At 50.3% G+C, this 27,195-nt stretch overlaps 1 protein-coding gene across 1 annotated transcript; it reads left to right on the forward strand.

Moving 5' to 3' along the window:
• The first annotated feature begins 20,604 nt into the window (after positions 1 to 20,604).
• LOC137427399 (protein phosphatase 1 regulatory subunit 29-like) lies at positions 20,605 to 24,206 on the forward strand. Its single transcript, XM_068116868.2, has one exon. It carries the CDS (start codon positions 21,293 to 21,295, stop codon positions 23,456 to 23,458), a length of 2,166 nt encoding a protein of 721 aa, XP_067972969.1. The 5' UTR covers positions 20,605 to 21,292; the 3' UTR covers positions 23,459 to 24,206.
• Positions 24,207 to 27,195: the final 2,989 nt, after the last annotated feature.

A 27,195-nucleotide genomic window follows, 5' to 3' on the forward strand; every position in this document is an offset into this window, starting at 1 on the left:
TCGCTCCCTGGTTGCGTCCTGGGCAGGTGTAAGGCGATTGTGTATGTTCAGCGGCAACCGCTACACACGCCCCCCCAGAATCGACTTGCACCGGGTCAATTTAAGGGGGGTCCTGGTGACCCGGCCGAAGCGACCCCTGGAGGGTCGTGGGGGGGGGGGGTCAGGTGTGGGGGTGGGTGGTCGAGCGGGAGGCACCGTGGACGGGGGGCGGCCTCGCCGTGGAGGAAGGGCCAACCGAGGTGGTTGGTCGATGTCCACGTGCACCGGCTTGAGGCGGTCCACCGAAATCCGGTCCGACCTGCCGCCGACGTCGATGACGAAGGACTTGTCGTCCCGTCGCAGGACCCGGAAGGGTCCGTCGTACGGCGGCCTGAGTGGCCCCCGGTGTGCATCATGACGCACAAAAACGTACTCCGCTGTGCGAAGTGCTGGGGGGATGTAGGACTGGGGGTCACCGTGGTGGGACGTTGGCATGGGGGCAAACCGTCGGGCGGTCTCCTGGAGGTCCGAGCGCTGGCGAGCTGCGGACCAGGGACTGGTAGCGTCGGGCACGAATTCGCCCGGGACGCGTAGCGGCTGGCCGTAGACCAGCTCGGCGGTGGACGCCCAGAGGTCCTCCTTGGGGGCCGTGCGGAGGCCCAAAAGGACCCACGGTGGCCGGTCGGTCCAGCCGCCGTCCTGAAGGCCGGCCATGAGCGCGGCCTTCATGGAATGGCGGAACCGCTCGCACAACCCGTTGGCTTGGGGGTGGTAGGCCGTGGTACGGTGGAGCCTGATCCCCAGGTTGCGGGCGACCGCGCCCCACAGCTCGGAGGTGAACTGCGGCCCGCGGTCCGAAGAGATGTCCGCCGGTGCGCCGAAACGGGCGACCCAGGTGGCGATGAAAGCCTGCGCCACGTCGGCGGTGGTGGTGGAGACGAGGGGAACGGCCTCCGGCCACCTGGTGGTCCTGTCCACCATGGTGAGCAGGTGTGTGAAACCCCGTGATGGGGGGAGGGGGCCCACCAGGTCCACGTTGACGTGGTCGAAACGCCGTTCGGGCACGGTGAAAGGTGCCAGCGGGGCCTGGGTGTGTCGGTGGACCTTGGCCTGTTGGCAGGCCGTGCAGGTGCTGGTACAATCGCGGACATCCCGTCGAAGGCCGTGCCAGACGAATCGCGCCGACACCAGCTTCTGGGAAGCTTTCCGGCCCGGGTGGGAAAGGCCGCGGAGGGAGGCGAAGATGCGGCGTTGCCAGGTAATGGGCACGATGGGGCAAGGCTGGCCTTGGGAGACGTCGCAGAGCAGGACAGTGTCTGCGAAGGGGACGTTGGCCAGGCGGAGGCCCGTGTCCGCCGCCCGGATGGCTTGCACTGTAGTATCGGTGGTCTGGTCAGCCGCCATAAGCGTGAAGTCCACGCCGAGGTGGACCGCGTTCGCGCTGGCCCGAGAAAGACAGTCGGCCACGGCGTTGTCTTTGCCGGCGACGTGCCGGATGTCCGTGGTAAACTCCGACACGGCGGAGAGGTGGCGCTGCTGGCGGGCCGACCACGGCTCCGTGATTTGGCCATTGCGTAAACCAACGGTTTGTGGTCGACGAAAGCCATGAAGGGTTGGCCCTCCAGGAGGTGGCGGAAATGGCGAACGCCAGGTGTAGACCGAGGAGCTCGCGGTCAAACGTGCTATATTTGAGCTCGTTCGGCCGGAGTTGCCGGCTGAAAAAAGCGAGTGGCTGCCAAACCCCGTTCACCCATTGCTCATGTACAGCGCCCACTGCGTAGTGGGAGGCATCCGTGGTGAGGGCGATGGGAAGGTTGAGCACCGGGTGAGCGAGCAGTGTTGCGTCGGCGAGGGCCCGCTTTGAGCTTGTAAATGCTGCGTCCATGGCTGCGGACCAGACGATGTCGTGCTTGGCCGGCTTGCCCCGGAGTGCTTCGTAGAGTGGCCGCATGAGCTGAGCAGAGCGGGGCACAAAGCGGTGATAGAAATTCACCATTCTGAGGAACTCCTGCAGGGCCTTGATGGAGTGGGGATGCGGAAGCGCGGTGATGGCCTCGACCTTGGTAGGCAGCGGCACGCCCCCGTTCTTGGTGATGTGGTGGCCCGAAAAATCAACGGCCATCGTGCCGATGTGGCATTTGGCCAGGTTGACGATTAGGCCGTGCTCGCTGAGGCGCCCGAACAGTGTTCGGAGGTGGAGGAGGTGCTCGGCCCGGGACGCGCTGGCGACGAGGATGTCGTCCAGGTAGACGAAGAGGAACGGCAGGTCGCGCAGCAGGCCGTCCATCAAGCGCTGGAACGCCTGAGCCGCGTTCTTGAGGCCAAATGGCATTCGAAGGAATTCGAATAAGCCGAACGGCGTGATGACGGCCGTTTTGGGGACGTCAGCTGGCCTGACAGGCACCTGGTGGTATCCCCGTATCAAATCGATCTTCGAAAAAATGACCCGTCCTGCCAAACGGGCGGAGAAGTCTTGAATGTGCGGGATCGGATACCTGTCGGGGGTGGTAACGTCGTTAAGGTGGCGGTAGTCACCACATGGGCGCCAGCCGCCCCCCGGCTTCGGTACGATGTGTAGTGGCGAAGCCCACGCGTTATCGCAGCGCCGCACAATGCCGAGGTGTTCCAAAGCATCGAACTCGGCTTTGGCCATGGCTAGCTTGACTGGGCCGAGGCGGTGGGCTCTGGCGTAGACCGGCGGGCCCGTAGTTGGTATGTGGTGCTCGATACCATGTCGTACCGTGACAGCCGAAAACGTCGGCCGCATGAGGGCCGGGAACTCCGCGAGCAGGCGAGCAAACTCGTTCGCCGCTGGGAGGGTGCATGCTAGCTCGGTCGGCGCGGAGATGCTCAACGTGCATGCCAGGGAGCTGAAGGTCTCGGCGTTGACGAGGCAACGCCGTTTGACGTCAACCAGCAGCCCGTGTGCGCAGAGGAAGTCGGCGCCCAGCAGAGCCATGGGCACGCTTGCGGTCACAAAAGTCCAATGAAAGCGCTGGCTGCCAAAGCAGAGGGTGACGTTGTGTGGGCCGAAGGTACGGATGGCCGATCCGTTGGCCGCCACCAAGGAGGGGCCACAAACCGCAGACTGCCTGTCCTGATCGGAGGCATGTATGACGCTCAGTTGGGTGCCGGTGTCACACAGGAAGCGCCGTCTGGACGCTTTGTCCCTGATAAAAAGTAAGTTGCCCGTGTGGCCGGTGCTCATGGCTGGTAATGAACGCCGGCCCGGCCGTTTCCCGACTTGCCGAAAGTGCACGGGGGTCGGCATGTCCGGGCCTTTTGTCCGAACCTGGCATGGTAGTAACACCATGCCTGGTCAGGTGGAGGCCCCGGTCGTCGTGTTGGAGGCGGTCAGCGCGGAATAGCGGCCGCCAATTGCGCCGGCAGTTCGGCCGCCGACCGTGCCGGGTGTTCGGGCGCCATGGGCGTTGCTTCGGACGGCGGCGGGCTCCAGGTCCCTGCCCCGTTGCGTTGGCCTGCCGAGGAGATCTCGTCGGCTTCCCTGGCGAGGGCGCGGGGATCCGTGATCTGCGTGCTTGCCAGGGCGAGGCGTACCTGGCTAGGCAGCTGACAGAGGAACAGCTCTTGAAAAAGAAAATCCGGGGCGTGCTCCCCGAGCAACGAGAGCATGTAATCCATTCGCTCGGACGGGCACGTGTCGCTGACTTCGGGCAGGTCGAGCAGGCGCCGTGCGCGTTCCACTGATGAGAGGGCTAAAGCGTCGAGGAGGAGCTTCTTGATCGCGCCGTACTTGTCAGCGGCTGGCGGGTGCTGGAGGAGGCTGAGGGCGCGGGCCGCGGTGGCTGAGCCGAGTGCTGCTACCACATGATGGAAGCGGGTGTCGTCGGCGGTGATGCCTCGCAGGGCGAACTGGGAGTCCGCCTGGGCGAACAAAACTGCCGCGTGAGCCTCCCAGAAGGTAGGCAGTTTGAGGGCAACTGCCGTGTCCATGTCGGTAGGTCACCAATGAAGGAGCTGTGCTCCAACTCGAATCGAAAGAATGGACGCGACAAAAAGCTGGAATTCGTCCGAGTTTCTTTATTGCATCAAATCAACTCGGGTAAAACTGAAAAGCCCGTTTATCGGGCAGCATTATATACAAGCACTCGAATATCTCATGCCGGAGCGTTTGCCCTTAAAAGGCGCGACTGGCGTGTCCGGGAGACCTGGGCGAGTCTGGACATGCCCGGGAACGGCGAGACTGGGTGTCGCCAGACGGGCCGGGCGAGCCCGGGAAAGGCGAGTCCGGGCATGCCCAGGAAAGGTGAGACTGAGCGTCTCCGGGCGGTCTGTGCGAGCCCGGTACAGTGATCGCTCCCTGGTTGCGTCCTCGGCAGGTGCAAGGCGATTGTGTATGTTCAGCGGCAACCGCTACAACATCATAAATTTACATTCTCTAATATAATTGTTGAGTAGATTAGGCTCAAAAAAATTAAAACTGATCAGACTAAGTGTTGACCCTGTCAAATTATGATGTCATAATTAAGATACCAATCACATCATCGTTAACAAAACTTATTCCCCATGCGGAGTTCTTTACAATGAGCCACGTTTAAATTTTCTCCATGGACAAGATTCGGATAGAGGTGCCAGGTTTTTCCAAGATGGCGCCCATAACATGTGACCTATGATGTCGCAATTATCAATAAAAATTCCACAGGAAGAGGCACCCATATGGTGAAACTTTTGTGTCAATCGGCCCAACAGTTGGAGAGAAAAAATTCAATCTGATGGGATCAAGCATTGTACTTGTCGAATTATGACGTCATAATGAAGGTAACGATGACATCATCATTAACATATATTATTCCTCATGGGGAGTACATGACAATGCAGCATGTTTCTATTTTTTTTCCACGGAGTGGTGTCAGAGATAGAGGTGGAACGTTTTTTGCTTTTTCCAAAAGGGCGCCTGTACCACGTGACCTATGACATCATAATTTATTTATTTTTATTCTACAGGAGTAGGTGCTCCGATGGTGAACATTTTGTGTCCATCAGATTAACAGTGGCAGAGTATTTGATTTTTCATTCTGATCTGATCAAGCGTTGTACTTGTCGAATTAGGACGTCATAGTGAAGGCACCGATGGCATTAACATATCCTATTCCCCATGGGGAGTACTCGATAATGAGCCATGTTTCAATTTTTTTCTTTGAGTAGTTTCGGAGATATAGAGGTGCAACGTTTTTTCCAAAATTGCGTTTGTACCACGTGACCTATGACATCATAATTTTGAATAAAAATTTCTACAGGCAGAGCCGTTCATATGGTGAAAAATTCATGTCAATTGGATCAGCGGTTGCCGAGAAAATTAATTTTTTAACGCAGGCACGTACATACGTATGTATGCACGCACGCATGCACCCGATCGTTTAACACCGCTTTTCGCTTCGCGAGTGCAGGGCAACAAGGTTAATAACACAACCCTTTCCCTACATGGACACTCCCGTAGGGAGCGGGTGCTTTTAGTACTTAATAACACGGTTTACCTCCCTTCTAATCCTCCCTGATTTAATTCTGCCTCGACCTTTACACATCACTGGAATATACCTACTCTGCACCTTGCATAATTGATCCTTGAAAGTTGTCAATATCTCTGGTGGACATTGCCCAGTCTTTACCTTTTCCTAATGTAGAGCACCTACCTCTCTTCTCATATCCTCAAACTTTGCCTTCCTAACAACCTTGCATTACTCTTGAGAACTCCACATCTCAACGTTGTACACACATATGTTATGGTCACTTGTCCCCAGATGTTCTCTTACCTCCACCTCCTCCACCATATTAGGACAATTGCTTGAAAAAAGATCTAGCACTGCCCTCGGCCCTACCCCTCGTGGGCTTTTCTAGGGTGGCCTGAAAGTCGCTTTACCCATTCCATATTTCTCGCACCTCCCTCCCTTCCACTCCGCCCTCCCCTGCCGTTGAAAATGATGGAGTGCATACATATACAATGACTGTTTTTTTTTATTGTACGCACTGCACAATAAAACCTGTATCTAAATATCTATAAAGCTCAGTTGACTTTTTGCTCAACCAAATAACAGCGAAACGGAGTTGAGTAAAAGGGTGAAAATTCTACAGATGCTGTGATAAATAACTACCTCTGTCGGTTTGAATGTTTGAAAGAGAATAGACGTCTGGATCAATTTTTGAATTTAATTTTAAATCCGGATATATATATATATATATATATATTGTTACGGGTTCCTCTATGATCTCCTGGTCTCAGTAAACCTCCGAACCCCGAGAGAAGCCCCGGCAGAAAAATATGTTATTCTGTGTTAGAAATCAATAGTGAAGCCACACCAATGATTACAAAATGAACAGATATTGTATTAAGAATCACACACAAGAATAATGGTACAACAACTGGCAATTAAGAGTGTACTCTATATACCTTATCGCTTCGGATGGTACCATCACTAAAGTCAGGTAACTCACTGCGCTCCTAGCGTGTGAAAAGGTCACTCCTCAATGTCTCTATAACCTTTTCCAAGGCGAACGTGATTCGCTCCAGCGGTCGCTAGAACTATATCCTGTCGAAGCCCGAATCTCGCTCTCCAGTTGAGACCCGAATCGCGTACAGTTGGCAATGGCGATCGCCCCGCCGAAACTTTACAAAGGTGCCCTCCAGAGGAGCACCTTCACCGCTCACTCAGCAAACCGCAATGTAATTGGAGACGAAGCGGTCGCACACACACATCCCGACAGACGGTAGGATGTTGGGGGTACAGCTGACGCGTAGCAAAGCCTTTGTAGGTGTCCAAAGCACGAGGTTCAAAATGGCCGACGGCTCTTACTTGAGTCGATGCGACTAGGCGAGGATTCGTCGAAATCTCAGCGCCAAAACCTGACTACACAGATTTCTCAATTCCAGCGATAATTCCTATCGCCGGATGTCCTTTCAAGGAACTCAAAATTCCCTCGCGACTTTCGGTAGACCACGCTTGCTACGGAGCCTCGACGTCACGCGTCTTCTCCGAATTTGCTCGCCACCTCCTCTTCCTCTTCTCTCCCTCGTCTTCCGGTTCAGTTTCCTGTATCATTTAAAGTTAACCTTTTAAACTTTTGATAATACTAATGGCCATTTCACTTAAACAATGATAATAATAATACATAGAACCAGAAGTGTTTCAAGTGGATGAAAACCACAACAGCGGAAGTGACGAATCCATAACACTTCTCCCCCTCAAGAAAGAAAGTTTGAACCCAGCGAGAACTTTCTTTGCAGGCAAACTCTCTAAACAAACAAAAATAAACTCACAACCCAAATCACCAATTCCCGTGAGCAACAATTATCAATATCTCAAAAATAAAGCAACAAAATTTCACACATCCCACAGAGATTTCCAACGTTAATTCACTCTGGACAAAGCATCAGCAAGGACATTGTCCCTGCCCTTTACGTGTTCAATTTCCCAGTTGGACTCCTGCAAAGCCAAACTCCATCTCAGCACCCTCTGATTGTTTATGTGCTTCAACTCTTCCGAACTTTCATAATAATCACGGTTGGACCGCTTGTCACTGTAGTCACATGAATAGCGGTCTCCTTCTCGGCCACTACTCTGATAATCCTTCCTTCGGGAGCTGCCGTAACTCTGGGAGCCTCCATAATAATATCGATTGCAGCCACCACCAAAACTACTACTCCGTTGTCCTCCTCTGTAGCCCCCTCGACACCTATGAAATGCCTTCCCTATGGTTATGGTCCGACCCTCCAACTCCTTGCTATTCAGATCCTTTTCTGCATCTCTGGCGTCCTTTGCGTTTTCAAACGTGACAAAGCCAAACCCTCTTGACTTTTGTGTCTCCCTGTCTTTTATCAGCAGCACTTCCAAAAGTGGTCCATATTTGCTGAATGCAGACTCCAGAACATCTTCCTTTATTTTGAAGTTCAGTCCACCTACAAAGAGCTTGCCAATATTGCCTCCATCCCTGACTTGCGTGTGCTGACACTTTGTTTCAGGGTACTTCCTCTTCTCTTCAGGGCGCTTCCTACTAGGCTTTTCAACAAACATCGGGTTACCAGAAACTTGACCACCGGCCAAATCATTCCGGATAACAAAAGATACTCCCTCTACAGGAAGAGTGGCTTGTAAACCTACGGTGACCGGTCCTGACACCAAATCAGACTCTAAATGGATGACATGAAGTGGAGCTTCAACACAGCCACCAATCTCCTGTAAACGAACACTAACACCAGTTGCAGTCTTCTCTGACAATGGCAAAATGCCTCCAAGCATCAAAGGCTGATATGCTCCTGTGTCCCTCAAGACCCTAACCGGCTTCTGGTTAGTCGAGTCTCCATCCAATGACACAAACCCCTCTGAAATAAATGGTTGGTAACCCTTTTAAGGGAGATTTCTCACATTTGCCATTGCATTCGGAGTTGTACTAGTCTGACTCCGCTCCTGATTTTGCCTTGCCATAGCATAACATCGGGACATCAAGTGTCCAGGTTTATTGCAAAAAGCGCAAGTAGGCCCAGAGGAGAAACGCGTGGTTTGTCTCGAGCCCCGCTTAGGATAAGTTTGTCTTGGAACCGTAGTCTTCTGATTTCTAAAAGTTGTGGTATCAGAGTTGTCCTCATAGTCCTCTCGAGGCCGCCCCCATGAATCTTCGTTCTCTGCACCGGATCTATCATAACTCTACGTGCGCACTCTAGGCGGGAAGTTCGGTTTATGGAACCTCATCCTGTGTGTTAAGGCATAGTCATCTGCCATGGTTGCTGCCTCATACAACTTTGGTACTTTCCTTTCCTCCAGATGTACTTTAATGTCCTCGTGGACACACTGTTGGAATTCCTCCACCAGGATCAATTGTCGCAATAGTTCGAAGTCTTTCCCAACCCCTTTTGAATCACACCACCAATCAAACATGGGTTCTTTCATTCTGGCAAACTCCACATGGGTCTCACTTTCCCTCTTCCTGGCATTCCGGAATTTTTGCCGGTAAGCTTCAGGGACCAATTCATCAGCTCTGAGAATGGTTTTCTTCACTATCCCAGTATCCCATAATCTGCACATTGGTCAATCGGTAAAGCCGAATAAATATCTTGAGCTTTACCCACCAGAACACTTTGCACTAACATGGTCCAGGACTCCTTAGGCTATTTTAGCATTTGTCTTTAGCATTTGACCACCATCCAATGACAAAAATTTCACTTAAACAATGATAATAATAATACATAGAACCAGAAGTTTTTCAAGTGGCTGAAAAGCACAACAGCGGAAGTGACGAATCCGTAACAAATATATATATATATATATATATATATATATATATATATATATATATATATATATATATATATATATATATATATATATATATATATATATATAAAGGAGGAGTGTCTGTGTGTGTGTGTGTTTGTGTGTGTGTGTGTCTGTCTGGATGTCCGCTTATAACTCAAGAACTACACATCGGAGAAAAGTTTTAGACACAGATTCGGAATCAGGATAAAATCCTGGTGGTTTTAAGCTACGTTTTATTTTAATATCAATGGTTTAAAAAAACCGCGCCAGCTGCAATTCCGTGGTGTAGTTTGTCGCGGCGCTAGACGTTCAGGGTGTATTGCAATGGTTTTGTCGGGTTTGGCTGTGGGTCCAGAATAGCTCCCATTTCCTTATGTTCTTCCACTTTTATTTTGATTCTTCTGTTACAACGCCTTCCTTATCTACCTTATATCCCCCCGACGAGGCCTCTACATAATTTCATGCGGCAGAATTTCGTGCATTTTGAGTGAAAGAAGTGAGACGAAGTTGTAGGAGGAAGAAGAGGCGTGGTCACTGTGGAGGCCTCGATCGTGAGTGGAAATGGCGGGAATTGTGTTTGTATCGCAAAGTAAAGCATCTGCATTCATTTCTGAACTTGCATTGGTGGATTGTTATACATCTGCATTATTTTTCATAAAAAAACTTTATATTGAACTTGAAGGCTCCAAGCACGGACTATATATATATAGCCCTCATTGAGGTAAAAATAAAAAGTAAAAAGCCTGCTATCGCTTGCCAAGCTAGCCGTTCCCCCCCCTCCCCCTCCCCTCCCCCCTCTCCCTCCCCTCCCCCCTCTCCCTCCCCTCCCCCCCCCTCCCACTCCTCCTCCCCCCCTCCCACTCCTCCTCCCCCCTCCCACTCCTCCTCCCCCCTCACCCCCCTCCCCCCTCCCCCCTCCCCCCTCCCCCCTTCACCTCCACTCCCCCCCCTCCCCTCCCCCCCTCCCCTCCCCCCTCCACTCCCCCCCTCCCCTCCCCCTCCACTCCCCCCCTCCCCTCCCCCTCCACTTCCCCCCTCCCCCCTCACCTCCCCCCCTCTCCCCTCCCTCCTCTCCCTCCTCCCTCCCCCTCCCCCCTCACCTCCCACCTCCCCTCCCCCTCCCCTCCCCCCTCCCTCCCCCTCCCACTCCCCCTGCCCTCCCCCTCCACTCCCCCTCCCCCTCCCCCCCTCCCCCTCCCCCTCACCTCCCCCCCCTCCCCCCTCCCCTCTCCTCCTCCCCTTCCCTCCTCTTCTCCCCTCTCCTCCTCCCCCTCCTCCCTCCTCTTCTCCCCTCCCCCCCTCTTCTCCCCTCCCCACCCTCTCCTCCCCCCCCCCCGTTCCCCTCCCCTCCCCTTCCTCCTCCTCTCCCTTCCCCCGCCCGGCAATGCCGGGTACTTCCCATGGCCAGCTGTACGTGGGCTGCTCGAGGGTTGGAAAACCAAGCAATCTTTATGTCTTGGCACCAAGTAAGAAAACCAGAAATGTTGGATACCAAGAGGTTTTGAGAAATTGAAAATTGACAAAACGTCATGTAGGAAATGTACTGTGATATTGCTCTAAAATATACATGTTCTTTTCATCATATATTTGTATTATTCTTATTCAACCCGGCCGAAGCCGGGTACCTCAGCTAGTATCTATCTATAATTCCAGTAATCTCTGTGTGTGTGTGTGTGTGTGTGTGTCTGTGTGTCTGTGACCGCTGTTTCTCGACAACCACGGGTCCGATATACTTGAAACTTGCCAGGTATATTGCTGGGGACCTGAGGGTGTGCCTTTTCAAGGTTTCATATTAATCGGAGAAGTAGTTACCGAGCTATGGCGATTTCTTTACCAAACTCCGCAAGACGTTCGCTTTGGACCAAACCATTTCATGTAAATAGAGGGGGAGGATTGTCACCGTACTCGCAAGCCGTTCGCTTTGGACCAAACCATTTCATGTAAATAGAGGGGGGGGGGGATTGTCACCGTACTCGCAAGCCGTTCGCTTTGGCTTTGCGAATGGACCAAACCATTTCATGTAAATAGAGGGGGGGGGGGGGGATTGCCACCGTACTCGCAAGCCGTTCGCTTTGGCTTTGCGAATGGACCAAACCATTTCATGTAAATAGAGGGGGGGGATATAATTTTAGATATATATATAGTACGGGCATGCCCTAGTATATATAAACGCGAGTTGTCTGTGTGTGTGTCCGCGTTTTATTCAGAGATGGCTGAACGGATCTTCATCAAACTTTCAGAGGTTCATCAGTGAGTGCCTGGGAGTGTTTCAGGCAAAAACAAAAATTCAAAAAAAAAAGTTCGTTTTTTTGGAGTTAAAAAAATAATAAAATAAAATAAAAATCGCTCGATAGTGCCGACGCCTTTTTAAATGAGTGACAGTTATATACAAGTACACATTTGCATAAATAAATACAAAACAATTACCAGACATTTGAATACAAATAAATCAAATAATTCCGGAAGTGTACGATTTTGGTAGTATGGCTTCTTCTTCTTCCTGATGGGCATCACACTTAACTCAGAAACGTGAGCCACATTCACTCAAAAACGTGAGCCACATTCACTCAGAAACGTGAGCCACTCCCCTTTCTCTCCTGCCTTCCCCCTCTCCCCACCCTTCCCCCCTCCTTCCCCCCCTCCCCTCCCCTCCTCTCCCCTTCCTCCCCTCCCCTTTATGACATAAATTCTCTGTAAAAGAGCTTCCACATCTGACTGCTCCCCTTCCCCCTCTCCCCACACTTCCCCCCTCGTTCCCCCCTCCCCTCCCCTCCCCTCACCCTCCCCCTACCCCTCCCCCTTCCCCTCCCCTCCCCTTCCCTCCTCCCCTCCCCTTTAAGATATAAAATCTCCGTAAAAGAGTTTCCACTTCTGACTGCTCCCCTTCCCCCTCCTCTCCTCCCCTCCCCCCATCCCCTCCCCTCCCATGTTAACTAGCTCAGGGATTATGGGTAAATTTTTCCTTATCACTATGTCCCTTTTGACACCACACCTTAGACACGTAGCCAGAACCCCACATTTAAACGCCCTAATAAAAACATACTAGAAGCCAGGACATTGAGCACTGCTGCTGACAACCCTGACTTGGGAAGCGCACAAGTCAAGCAGGCCGAGGCTACGCCCACAAGGGCAGTGATTGGGCAGGGTTTTGATTGACGGGGAAGACTGGTAAGAAGGACACGCTGATTGGTGAATCACGACAGATGATGTCAGAGGCTGGACGATAAAGAAACGCACTGGTGGACATTTTCTCTTCTCGTGCTGGAGACGACAGCGCACGGTCGCAATTCTCTCTTGTGCCCTTCTCGTTCTGGATACCATAGCGAATGGTCATGATTGCTCCTCTCCTCCCCACTTCGAGGTTTTGTGTCTGGCGGTAACATTGTGGGTCGGCATCTCCTCCTCGACCCCCTGTTCGTCTGGCATCTGGGCATTGAGAGCGAACATTCCCTCTTGCACTCCTCATTCCAAAAGTGATAGCGGACGGTTGGGTTTCGCTCTCTGCACGGGGAGGCTTCATCGCGAGCAGCCATGTTCCGGCATCGGGCTGGTGGTTGTGAGGCGGAAGAGCCACGGCTTGCCAAGCAGGAGCGATGGGTAGATGACCGCTGCTGGCTTGCTGCAGTGCAAGACACAGCGAGGCCTGGGTTCCCACCAACGAACGGGCAGTTCCTGCCAATGAGTGAGCGGTTACCGCCAACGAACGGGCGGTGCCCGCCAATGAGCGAGTGGTTCCCGCCAATGCCCCAGACGATTTTGACGGCCCCTGACGAGACCCCACTAGTGATCAGAGCTAAGTGCACTAAATAACCACACACCTTTAATTTATCCAACATTAATTTTATCCCTCGTCTGTGTTTGTGTCTGTTGTGGGGACGTCCCAATTTAGGAATTAATTTGACCGTGTTTTATTGTGTGTTACCAGCATTTCTTTTAAGAAATAAATCCGGTATTTTTGGACACCTCAAATCCGTTTTCGGTTTAGTTATTTTTTGCAGGTTTGAGGACTGCCGGTGGGATCCCTTCAGGTAAGTGCTCTTCATCATCATTCTCCTCCTCCCCTTCCCCCTTCCTCCCCCCGCGTGTATTAACTCCGCCACATTTTGAACCGAGTGCCTCGGAGTAAAGCTCGTTTGGCCTTCCGTGCTTTCCCAAGGTATTCACCAAGGGTAGTCATGTGACAATATTTTACCCTTTCCCTTTCTTTTAGCTATTTAGAGTTTAGATATTTAGATATTATTTAGATTTTAGATTTATTTTATTACTTAGATTTTGATTATTTTATTTATTTATTATTTATTTATTTATTATTTATTATTATTTAGATTATTTTATTATTCAGATTTATATTTATTAGATTTAGATATTTTAGATGTTTAGATTTCTTTAGATTCCTTAGATATTTAGTCACTTCTTCAGCCATATTTCCCTCCTCTATAGTCTTCCACTCTCCCTACATATCTCATTTGTGTTTTCTATAATTTTACTAATCATAAAGGCATTATGTTTAAACATACAAATGTCATTCATGAAGTCCTCGTCATGTCGACAATACGGTGTATGTATTTGGTGAATTACACTAGTCATTTTTGGCGGTGGGCTTTGGAAAATGAATGAAATGGATGTACCCATTCTCTCCAGATATACGTACTGTTCTACATTTCCCATGTAGGCGCATGTCTTCCGCAGAATGATTTTCTTCTGTCCTGATGTCACGCTGTTGACACCAATGTGGTATTTGAATGTCTGTGACAAGATGGCGAAATGGTTTCTACTTGCTGCTGCACATGACTTAACAAAGCCCCATGATTGGTCGAGTTCTCATAAGAGTGGATCTGTATTTTTTGTTCATGCTGTTGATCGCTGGACATGTCTTTTTCTTTCAACGCTAATTCCGTTATTTGAAACAGGCAGAGCCAGAAAGTGGAGGACACATGTAAAATTGCATTGCTTTGCTGACCTTTACGAAGAGATATGGATGGAGACGCTTTGTCTGCCTCCTCCTGCTGATGTCACGGTAGGGTCACCTGTTACGTTATATTTTTAATAATGTGAAAGCCTTTTCCCAAAATATATTGTTTCTGAAGTCGCTACTACCAACATGCTGCCACCACGTGAATCCTAAACAATGATGCAATTTACACATAATTATATTGGTGGATGACGTCATTTGTGATCCAAACTGATTTGTGATACCTTCTGCTCTTTCAATGCTTTGACCTCCCATGCCCAGCTTTATGTAGCCCAAATCCTGCTAACAGCTCTGCTAACCCTCTGGTGAAACTACCTAAATCCAGAATCACTGCTCACCTCCACTCATTTGTTCCTCTTTTTTCCTGCCTGTGGAACCAACCTCAACATCCTCTTCAATACCATTCTTCCCTCCAGGTCTTCAAGGCAGCTGTTCACCACCATCTCAGATCATCACCAGTCCAGAAGCATGATCTTTTCTACCCTCGTTAACACCCTACCCCAATCCCTGCTCCTTCCAAATTTCCAGTTTTCCCTTCTGAGAGTTTCCTTCTGTATCCATCTTGTCCTCCCTATACATCCTCTCCTGCCCCCCATTCCTCCCCACGCCCAATGTTTGTCCAAGTTTGCCACTATCTTGTCCTTCAACTCTGCTGTTGGTGTTTCCTCCCTCTCTCAACTGTTCATTTTGTCCTGTTACGTCCTGATACGTTCACTGTACTCGTACTACCTCTTCCATGAGCCTCGACTATGTATACAAAAAAGAGCTGATAGTGGAGGCAAGCAGATAGATATCCAGGAGCATCACACAGTTTGTGCCAAGGGGCCCATGGCAAATCTCAGGTTGCAATTCACTTTTGGGGTTTTTTTTCTCCTTGACAATTGCCATTGAAGACTCCAGGCGTGTTATGGTGCCACAGATAAATAATCCCCATGTTATTGCAGAGATGTTCGTATAGGAAAAGTGAATTGAAAAGCAACTGATTGACATTGAAGCTCGTATGGGAAAATCGTTTTTGCGTGGTCAAAGCTGTTGTACCTTTTAATCTCTGATGGAAAGCATTGAAAGGAATTAAACACAAAATGGCGCTGGTATGATGGGGATGAATGACTTTTGATATGTTAGCCTTTCCTTGTATTCCTTGCACTTCCTCGCACGTAGGATGTTTTTTTTATAATCTAGCTCATGACACTGTAGGACGATGATGGAACACGATAGTATTCAACTCTCCAGATGGAGAAATGGTTGAGCAAAGCTGCGTGAACCTTCAATTTACTTTACAATGCGACTTTAACTCCTCAGCAACAAAGGCTTGCACGAAGATAATCAGAATGAGAAATGTGATGACGCTTGAAAAATTATTTAGAACTCCTCAAATCAAGTTCAAATGAGATAATTCCACAGTATAGGTGCATCCGTGGCCCAACATATGGATTACAAAGGAAATTCTGTATGCATGATCGAGGCTCGTGGAAGAGCCAGAGAAGAATAGAAGGGAGCGAAATGAAAAGGGGGGAAACACCTCTAGCAACAGCAGAGTGGAAGTGAGAGCGAGATCAATGGGGATGGGACACGTGGCGGGAACAAGCTGAATGAAACACATCAAAAAGAGGAAGAGGGAGGGAAAAGTGGGGATGAAACGGAAAAGGAACAAACCAACCGGCAACTAACAAAACGGAAAGAGTGGTGGTAACTAACAATCACAATACCCTGGAAAAGGGTAATGCTTGGGAATTGAGCCACTTGGAGTGGAAGAGATCATGAGTATGGATTGGGGATGACCAGAGTTAATGGTGAACCCCTGCTACTAAACCCTGGAAGGAAGAATGGGACTGAACAGTCCCATTTTTGTCTTGCACCTTGTGCCCTCGAAGTGCTCTGTCTCCCCCAAGTATCTGCAGGACACACGCGGTGTATGAGCAACCTCCTCCTAGTGAAACTGCCCAACTCCAGAACCATTACTCACCCCTATTCATTTATTCCTCTTTTTTTTACTGCCTGTGGAACCACCTTCCACACTCTCTTCAATCTCATTCTTCCCTCCAGGTTTTCAAGACAGCTGTTCCTCACCATCTCAAGTGATCCCCATCCAAAGCCATGATCTTTTCTACACCTGTTAAATCAACCCTACCCATCCTAAAAGTTTCCTTATGTAACCATCTTGTTCATCCCTTGTATTCTTCCTTACCCCTCATCGTTACCTGCATCCCTTGTTTGTCTCCGTATGCCTTCTCCCTCTGCCCTGCTGTTTGTGTTTCTCCTTTCTCCTGCTGTTCCCTTTGCTATGTTGTGTCCTGATTTGTTCTCTGTCCTATCTCTTCCATGAGCCTACACCTTGTGTGTGTGTGTGTGTGTGTGTGTGTGTGTGTGTGTGTGTGTGTGTGTATATATATATATATATAAAGCTCAGTTGACTTTTTGCTCCACCAAATAACAGCGAAACGGAGTTGAGTAAAAGGGTGAAAATCTACAGATGCTGTGATAAATAACTACCTCTGTCGGTTTGAATGTTTGAAAGAGAATAGACGTCTGGATAAAATTTTGAATTAAATTTAAATCCCGATTTATACATATATATATATATACAGTCACGTGAAAAAGTAAGTACACCCCATGTAAAGTTTTGACTTTTTCAACATATTTCAACATACAGCTATTTGATCTTCATTTCAACAATATTGATAGATAAAGATGATATAATATAACAAATATCATGAAACATTTACATTTTGTAGTCAATATTGTATCTATCTATAATTCCAGTAATCTCTGTGTGTTTGTATGTGTGTATGTGTGTATGTTTGTCTGTGACCGCTGTTTCTCGACAACCACGGGTCCGATATACTTTAAACTTGCCAGGTATATTGCTGGGGACCCGAGGATGTGCCTTTTCAAGGTTTCATATTAATCGGACAATTACTTACCGAGCTATGGCGATTTCTTTACCAAACACTGCAAGCCGTTCGCTTTGGACCAAACCATTGCATGTAAATAGAGGGGGGGGGTTCTGTGGTCGTTGCGAATGGACCAAACCATTCATGTAAATAGAGGGGGGGGGGGGTTCTGTGGTCGTTACTGCCACGTGGTTTCAAAGTTTTTTTTTGTTGTTGTTGTTTGCACGCATGTTTTTTTGCACCCACGTACGGGCACGCCCTAGGATGTTTACACACACACACCCCTACACAAATTTTTTTTTTTTTTTTTTTTGGCAAGGAACGGGCACCCACGTACGGGCACGTCCTAGCTTATATATAGTACGGGCATGCCCTAGTAATTTAAATAAACATAAATGCAAATTTCGCATGTGGAAAAGGTAAGTACACCCCCACATTTATCACTACTTCAAATACCTAAAATTAGAATCAGGTGCACCAGCTCAGGTGCAAATGATTAGAACATCGTTAGAGAGGATCTTGGAGGAACCGGTCTTATTTAAACCTCAGACATTTAGTTTGGTTTGCTCTTTGTTGTTGAAGTGTGCGGCGTCACAATGCCTAAATCAAAAGAACTCTCTGAGGCCTTCAGAAAGAAGGTTATAGATGCCTACGAGTCTGGGAAGGGATTTAAAAAGATCTTCAAACAATTTGAAATCAATCATTCGACTGTCCGGAAGATCATCTACAAGAGGAGAAGATTCCAAACAACTGCCAACTTGTTCACGCCAGGCCGCCCCAGCAAGTTCAGCCCAAGATCAAACCACAAGATGCTGAAAGAGGTCTCTAAGAACCCCAGAATGTCATCACGGGACCTACAGGTAGCTCTTGCCACTGTTGATGTCAAAGTGCACGAGTCTACCATTAGAAAGAGGCTGCACAAATTTGATCTACATGGGAGGTGTGCCAGGAGGAAACCTTTGCTGTCCAGAAAGAACATCAGCGCAAGACTAAAGTTTGCCAATGAACACCTAGGCAAAGACCAGCACTTCTGGAACAATGTGGTCTGGACAGATGAGTCAAAGGTAAAACTATTTGGCCACAGTACCAGAAGACATGTTTGACGAAAACCAAAGACAGCATTTCACCACAAGAACCTGATACCAACATGGTGGAAATATTATGGTTTGGGGCAGCTTTGCTGCATCAGGGCCTGGGCAGCTCACCATCATAGAATCCACTATGAATTCTTCATTGTACCAGAGGGTGCTTGAGGATAATGTGAGGCCATCTGTCGGAAAGTTGAAGCTCAACCGAAGGTGGACCTTGCAACATGACAATGACCCTAAACATACCAGTAAATCCACCAAGGAATGGCTGAAAAGAAAGAAATGGAGGGTTCTGGAATGGCCAAGTCAAAGCCCGGATCTAAATCCCATCGAGATGTTGTTGGGGGATTTGAAACGAGCTGTGCATGCAAGAAACCCCTCAAACATCGCACAGCTGAAATAATTCTGCATGGAGGAGTGGGCAAAAATTTCTCCCAGTCGATGTCAGAGACTGGTAGACAGCTATAAGAAACGCCTACTTGAGGCTGTTTCTGCCAAAGGGGACAATACCACCTATTAGAGCCAAGGTTGTACTTACTTTCTCCACATGCGAAATTTGCATTTATGTTTATTTAAATAATACAACGGACTAAAAAATGTAAATGTTTCATGATATTTGTTATATTATATCACCTTTATCTATCAATATTGTTGAAATGAAAATCAAATAGCTGCATGTTGAAATATGTTGAAAAAGTCAAAACATTACATGGGGTGTACTTACTTTTTCACGTGACTGTATATAAACGTGAGTTGTCTGTGTGTGTGTGTCCGCGTTGTATTCAGAGATGGCTGAACGGATCTTCATCAAACTTTCAGAGGTTCATCAGTGAGTGCCTAGGAGTGTTTTAGGCAAAAAAAAAATTGAAAAAAAAAGTTCGTTTTTTTGGAGTTAAAAAAAAACAAAAAAAACGCTCGATAGTCCCGAAGCCTTTTAAAATGAATGACAGTTATATACAAGTGCACATTCACATAAATAAATTCAAAACAATTACCAGACATTTGAATACAAATAAATCAAACAATTCCGGAAGTGTACGGATTTGTTAGTATGGAATCTTCTTCTTCCTGATCGGCATCCACTTAACTCAGAAACGTGAGCCACATTCACTCAGAAACGTGAGCCACATTCACTCAGAAACGTGAGCCACTCCCCTTCCTCTCCTGCCTCCCCCTACCCTCCCCTTCCCCCTCCCCCCCTCTCCACACCCATCCCCCTCCTTCCCCCCTCCCCTTCCCCACCTCCCCTCCTCTCCCCGCCCCTCCCCCTGCCCCTCCCCTTCCACCCTCCCCTCCCCTTACCCCTCCCCTCTCCTTTAAGATATAAATTCTCTGTAAAAGAGCTGCCACTTCTGACTGCTCCCCTTCCCCCTCTCCCCACCCTTCCCCCCTCCTTCCCTCCTCCCCACCCCCTCTCCTCCCCTCCCCTTTAAGATATAAATTCTCCATAAAAAAGCCTCCACTTCTGACTGCTCCCCTGCCCCCCCTCCCCTCCCCTTCCTCCCCCCTCCCCTCCCCACCCCTTCCCCCAACTCCTCCCCTCCCCTTCCCCCCTCCCCTCCCCTTCCTCCCCCATCCCCTTACTCCCCCTCCCCTCCCCTTCCCCCAACTCCTCCCCTAACCTTCCCCCCTCCCCTCCCCCTCTCCTCTCCTCCCCTCCTCCCCCCTCCCCTCCCTACCCCTCCCCTCCCCGTTCCCCTCCTCCCCACTGCCCGGCAACGCCGGGTACTTCTGCTAGTGTATATATATTTATGAGACTGGGGGAGTTGGTTCGACAGGCAAGAGAGAATATGAATAAATGAGTGGAGGAGAGCAGTGAGTTTGGATTTTGGAAGTTTAACAAGGATAGGGAATTACTGGCAGACCGTGTGTGCCCTGAAGTGTAGAAACCCGGGAGGGACAGATCCAAGGGAGGGTAGAGATTGCAAGAACAAAAAGGAGGTGGTTATGAAAGAATAAAGATAATACGGTTTGGTGTAGACTGTAGAGGATAAAATGTTGTGACGGGTCTACGGTTAAAAGGAAGCGAAACCTGCCCAAGATCGACAGATAAATGTGCACCGAGGTTTTGTATTTCACGTTTGAAGTAACATCGCTTAATTGTGACAAGTGGATTATGAAGGAGAATAATTCTCGCAATAGTTCAGCGGCTGCTGCATGACAAAAACGTGGAGTCGACGCGACTTTGGCTTCAGCTAAATAGTTCTCGTCTCTCCCAGGAGCGTGAAGAAACACGCCTCATTTAATCCCCCTATAGGACACATTTATTACACATTATACTTTGCGAATAATATTCCTTTATTGCCAGGTCATGCGCGACTGCGGTGGATTCCAAAATGCCCCTACCCGAGCAGTTATCAATCCGAGGTCCATGACGGATTGGGTGCTTTGGTGTACCTCGGGTACCGCTTTGACCATGCTGGTTGTACCGACGACCCGACGACAAACGGGTCCTGGGTAGCGCTCGTTCGCATCGCTGGCGCATTGCGCTCGTTAAATCGTCGTTCAGGCTGTCGGTGCCTCCTCTTCACCCTCCCCTCAACTCCTCGCTCCTCTCCCTCCCACAGTCCATGGGCGGGCCCAGTCCCCGGATCGAGGAAGCAGAGGGAGAGGGAGAGGCGGCGGCACATTGCTCAGGTACATGCACCTCGTCCGAGTCGTACCTTCGATCCGGCCACCTGCGTTGCCAAGATACTCCGCGAAACGTGATCCGGGACTTGCAGTTAACTGGCGCCATCTCCTCGATCCTTCCCACCCTGGGCAGATATAACAGGTCTTGGAAAGCTGCGAGTAGACCATGTAGAGTGACACCGAGTGTCAAATGGTGTTTGAACCTTTCATTCGATTCGCTTGAGTCGTTTTTCTCAGGGTCCCGACTTGTCCGAACAGTCCGCGTCGACCCCGCAGGAGTGTCACGCTCTCTCTCTGTAGACGCAACTTCCAAGACCGGTCCGGAGACTAACCCGATCTCTCTCACCTCAACATCGTCCTCCGCAGCTTCGTGTTCCACAGCTGTTCTCGTCAGACCTTTCCCTCCACATGGGGTCAGGGCCGCGCCTGGCTGCCGGGTAGCGCCCTGGGCTGAATGGCGCGATGCGCGTCCGCGGGGGCGGTGTCTGGCGCTTCATGCTCTTCCTCCTGTCCCGCTTGCTGAGCCACGGGACTTGCGACTGCTGGGTGCTCGACAGTAAGCCTGCTATCCGCGCCATCTGCAGCGAGAACTTGCCGCCTTTTCAGCGCGTGCCGGCCGGACTCAACGCGTCCGTGGTGGATCTGAGGCTCAGCCGCAACCGCATAACAGGGATCTCGCACGCAGACATGGATCGCTTTACCAACCTCATTTACCTGGACGTGAGTCGGAACGAGATCGCGGATGTGCAGGATGGAACGTTCGCGTCGCAGAGCAAGCTGAGCGTCCTGCGCCTCGGGTACAACCACCTGCGGGTCATCAGCACGCGCACGTTTGCAGGACTGCTTGGACTCCAGGAGCTTTACCTGCAGGGAAACCAAATAGAACGGGTCTCGCCGCTCGCCTTCACCGTCACACCTTTACTCCACTACCTGGATCTTTCCTTCAACCGCATGCGATCTCCGAAACGAGAGGCGTTTGCTCAAATGGCGGCGCTCGACACGCTAGACCTGTCCCGGAATCCTTACCTGTGCGCCTGCGATCTGCTCCCCTTGCTCGTCTGGATCCGCCACTTCAACGGCACCTTGCGGGGCTCGGGGCGCGTCCGCTGCGCGAGTCCGCGTGACCTCCGCGGGACGTTTCTGCTCGTGTCGCGGCTTCGCTTCCCACGCAGCGCCTACGAACTGCTGCTCGGGTCGTGTCCGCACCTCGACGCTACGGAGGCGGCATCCACGTCGCCGAACGCAGCGGTCTCGCCGAGCCCAGCACGGGTCGCAGCGACGCTCGGGCCGTGCGAGGGATGCTCCTTTGATCCGGAGGACTCGACTGGTGCCGCGGACGAGACCGTGCGATCCAGGATGTCCGTGCCCGCCGCAGTCCCAGCCAAGGACATAGAACGCCCTCTGTTGCAACTGTTGCAGCAAACGGACACTTGGGCTGTGCTACGGGTTCAAATACCAAAGCTGTTCAACAAGAGGTTTGTGCTGACGCGTTACAGCCGCAGCCATTACACTGACGTGAGAAGTTTGAGACTTAGTGAGGAGGTCGTAAAGCTCTCTCTCCATACCGACAGTAACTCTCCGTACTCGCACTACATGTACTGCATCGTCTCCATCTCTCACGCTCGGCGCGTCAACCACACGTGTCTGACCATATTCACGGGGTCAAAGGGCAACACACGTAGGGACTCTGCGGTGCCCGTCAGGCCGCCCTCCGGCAAGTCCGGGACGCACCACGTCATGGTGACGGCGCTCGGATGCTCCCTGGCGCTCGGAGTGCTGCTCGGTGCTCTGGTGTGCTCAATGCGACACCAACGACGCAAAGTGCTGCGAAGGGAGGCCGAGGGATGCAAGGCCGCGCTCGATAAAATGGGACAAGACAACGGCGGCCCGCAAGGCGTGGTTCGTCTTCCTGGCTGGGTGATCGATCCGAATAGCGGTCGGTGCGAAAGTGTTGCACCCCCGCAGGATGGCACGGGCGGTGAGTATCTGGAGTTGCGGAGCGAGGCAAGGACTCATGAAACCGAGGCGGTCGGTGCGCGGCGCAGCGACTCCACCAGCGAGATCTCCACCATCGCCAAGGAGGTCGATCGGGTCAACCTGATCATAAACAGTTGCATCGATGCGCTCAAAGCGGAAGCGCCCGGTCTACCACCGGGACAGTCACGACTGACGCCGGGTCCTCCAAAGGGTCGTGCCACGCACGCGGACGATCACCCGTCGCCGCGTGCCCCTCGCGGACACGGCAGCGCGTGCACCTTACGGCACGCGCATCCGAGCACCCCGTACGCGCGGTCTCTCGCGTGCCGTGCGTACGAGCCGACCCCGAGCGCGGCGGCTCTCGAGGGCGAGCACGGACGACGATCCGCGTGTACGGTTTCACCTCCGACGACCCCGACTCGGTCGAGCCCCGACACGGGTCCTGATGCCGCGGGTCGGCGGCGTGGGACCATTAGGCGCGTGCTGGATCGATTCAGACCGGGAAGGCAATCGGTCACCACGCCGGGTGCGGACGAAGAGCCCGTGACTGCGGGTCGTGCGCTCAAGCGTAAAGTACGACTAGCCAAGAATGAAGACATATTGGAGATTCTGGATTATTGGAAGGGAGTGGGGGCTCAGGAAAGGCTGTGAATGCCGAGGATGCACGGGAAAGACCTCTATCTACAAGAACACACCATTTACTCACCCCGACCCCCCATTTCTCACGTCTCTTCTTGCCCAGTTTTTCCTCGCGCTTGAGGTTTTTAAAAGGAAGTTCAAGAAGATCACGTGATTTGTTGCATCTGCACAAGTTGGTACTTGGAGCTGTAACCGATATGCATCTTTTCCCATGTTTTTCCTTGTTTTGTGTACCTTTCATTTACTTCTATGACCTCAGTTTTAACGTAACATCGTAGAAAGAGAAAAATCAAGAGTTCATGAAACAGTAATGACAAGACGCATGATGGAGTTGCGTCACTCACTGAGCACACATACATACACACACACACACACACACACGCACACACACACAAACACACACACACACACACACACACACACACACACACACACAGCATTGTATGTAGCACTGCAGGTGAAAGCGATCTTCGTGAAGACCCAGAGTTGCCATTTATGTTGCAGTGTCGGACCTTTATTTATTTATTTGTTTTTGCCGCTGGTCCACACTCTCCGCACGGGTGTGACTCGGGAGTGGGAACGCAAGGAGTTATAAAGTTTGGTTATAAACCTTTGCTGGTTATAAAGTATTAAGAGCACAAGAATCGTCGTGCATGCCATGAAGTATACCATTTGTCACACTCCGCAAATGTCTACGCGTCACGTGTCCCACCGACTGCCACACTCTCTGGTCATGTTTATCATCACGGTCGCTCGTGGTACGGTGTGCCAGCTTGAGCTATGTATATAATAACAAACGTTTTGACGTTCAAATGTTGTCCTGCGTTGTGGTGTTCAAAGGTATTGTTGTTCTTTATGCACACATCGCATCACGCGCACGAACAAGCGATGCCGTGACGTCATAATGGCGTCGCTCCATAACCCTGCGCGTCATCCGTGCGCTCGTGCGTGGCACTTGCACGATCGATTATATGCAGGAGGTAAGTTACACGCACGGGTTCAGAACTCAAAGGGTTGTGAGTCCGTGACCCTCAAATACAGTACAAGCCCGGAGGGAACTCACGAGAAGATTACCCGCCCGTGCAGCTGATTACATCACCATGGTTACCCTGCGGAGCTGAACCCGTTTCGCAAACCCAGCATCCACGACAACTTTCGTCCCGATAATCTGGCGAATGCGAGTGCAATCCGTCGGAGCTGCAGACTCGGGGTGCGTACTAATTAAGAGACGTGTCGGCGGCCGCACTCAATCAATGCGAGGCTGCGATCATGGAGCCAACGTGTCGATGTCCTCCGGACGCTCATGTTTTCACGCTCCAGGGCTCACGTCGTGCAACGCGTTTAATGGCGCCAAATGGCCATCTCGGGACGCCTGGCATTGTCATATTTTACACCGTAGACCTCATGACTCGTAATCACTTACCCGGCAAGTGGAGAGCATTGGAAGCTGCGTTGGGCGCATCAGAAAGCTCTCGGATTCCAACCCATTGTCGATGTCATCATCATCGCCCTGCTCTTTCCTGCACATCAATCACAGGGATGTATTCGGGACGCCACGCTTCTTATTTGTCCTTTTTACTTTTGAGCCGATTTCGACGCGACAGTTGGTCGTTTCAAAGTTGAGGTTCATCATTTTTCCGAATAATTTCATCTGGATTCTTCGAGCTGTGACACATCACGCAGAGATGATAGATTGAGCACGTCGCGATTCTCGAGCGTAATTATTAGTGCCAGACCGGTTTCACCGGAGGGGGATTCTCGGCTTGCTTTCCGTCTGTCTGTCCGTCCCACCTGTCCTTTTCCAGGCCTTTTTCCCATACCCTTTAATGTATTCAACGGAAACTTGGTACATGGCTTTATTATGATGAGATACAAAACAAGTTTGATTTTCGGGGCTTTTCCCCAATTTTTCCCAGAGTTGTGTGTCCCTTTTTGACTTAGAAAATATCATAAATACAAAGGTCAGTTTTCCAGACATTTCCCCATACCCTTTAACAAATTGAACTGAAACTTGGTACATGGCTTTATTATGACTGGCAGAATACCCGGCCGACGGGCGATCTTCTTCCAAGCGTGCAAAACATTTTTCTGCCATCTGATATTTTCTGCTGACACAATTACTTTGACTTGGATTTCTTGATGATTTCCTTTGCTAATATGGCTCTTGATGATTTATGTTCAACTTAGGTGTCCTTGATTTTTGAGGCATCTCAATTTTCCAGAAAAAAAATGTCCCCGAGCTAACAATACCCACAACCAACCCACACCCCCCTCTTTCCCCTTCCCTTCACCATCTCATCCCAATCCCTTGTCAACCGTCACCCTAGCTAACAATACCCATGACTGCCCCACACCCCTTACCCCCACATCCCCCTCTTTCCCCTCCCCTTCACCATCCCCTGTCAAGCGTCACCCAAGCTAACAATACCCATGACCGCCCCACATCCCTTACCCCCATAATCCCACTTCAACCGTCACCCTAGATGACCGCCCCACACCCCTTACCCCCACAATCCACCTTCAACCGTTACCCAAGCTAACAATACCCATGACCACCCCACACTCCTCACCCCCCTTCCACCACCCCTCACATTCCCCTATCAACCGTCACCCTAGCTAACAATACCCCACGACCACCCCACATGCCCCCCCTCCACTTCATCCCCAATCAGTATCGGAATCCGAGCTCGCAATGCGCCGTTTCTCTATGTACCGTCGCCGGCAGGATCACGGTGAGTTCACAATGACGTCACTGGCAATCTCGAAAATCGAGTCTCGGGTTTTTTTCGGCACTTTATTATTGGCAAATAAAAAAATAATTCCTTCAAATTAGACCGTGATTAATTTATTGCCAATGGTTTTTTGGAAAAATAACTGCGTTCCCCTTTAAGGGTCTTTTTGGTTTTGAGGGTCTTTTCCATCTTTGGGGTATTTTCGGTTTTTGGGGTCTTTTCATTCTTTGGAGTTTTTTGGGGGACTTTAAGGATATTTGAGGTCTTTGTGATCTTTTCAGTCTTTGGGGTCTTTTTGGTCTTTGGGGTCTTTAAGGTATTTGGGGTATTTGGGGTCCATTGGGTCTTTTCAACTTTTTGGGTCCTCAGTGTCTTTGGGGTCTTTGGAGTATTTTGGGTCTTTGGTGTCTTTTGGGTCTTCTGAGTCCTTGTGGTCTTTAAGGATATTTGGGGTCTTTTGGTTATCTTGGGTCTTTGGGGTCTTCGGTGTATTTTGGGTCTTCGGGGTCTTTTGGGTTTTTGCAGTATTTCGAGTCTTCATGGTCTTTTGGGTTTTCTGGGTATTTTAGGTCTTCGGAATCTTTTGTGTCTTCAGGGTATTTTGGGTTCGCGTCTTTTGGGTATTTAAGGATCTTTGAGGTATTTTGAGTCTTCAGGGTCTTCGGGGTATTTAGGGTCTTTGGGGTCCATTGGGTCTTTTCAGTCTTTTAGGTCTTCGGAGTATTTTGGGTCCTCTGGGTCATTTGGATCCTCTGGGTCTTTTGAGCCTTCAAGGTCTTTTGGATCTCTTGGGTTTTTGGGGTATTTAAGGGTCTTTGGGGTCTTTTAGGGTCTTCGGGGTATTTTGGGTCTTCGGCGTTGTTAAGGGTCTTTGGAATATTTTCAGTCTTTGGGGTCTTTTAGTTCTTCAGGATATTTTGGATCTTCGGGGTATTTTGGGTCTTTTGGGTCCATTGGGTCTTTTCAGTCTCTTGGTTCATCTGGGTCCTTTGGAGCCTTGGGGTATTTAGAGTCCTT

Source organism: Myxine glutinosa, chromosome 1 (genome assembly GCF_964187855.1).
Source record: "Myxine glutinosa chromosome 1, kmMyxGlut1.1, whole genome shotgun sequence".
NCBI classification, from domain to species: domain Eukaryota; kingdom Metazoa; phylum Chordata; class Myxini; order Myxiniformes; family Myxinidae; genus Myxine; species Myxine glutinosa.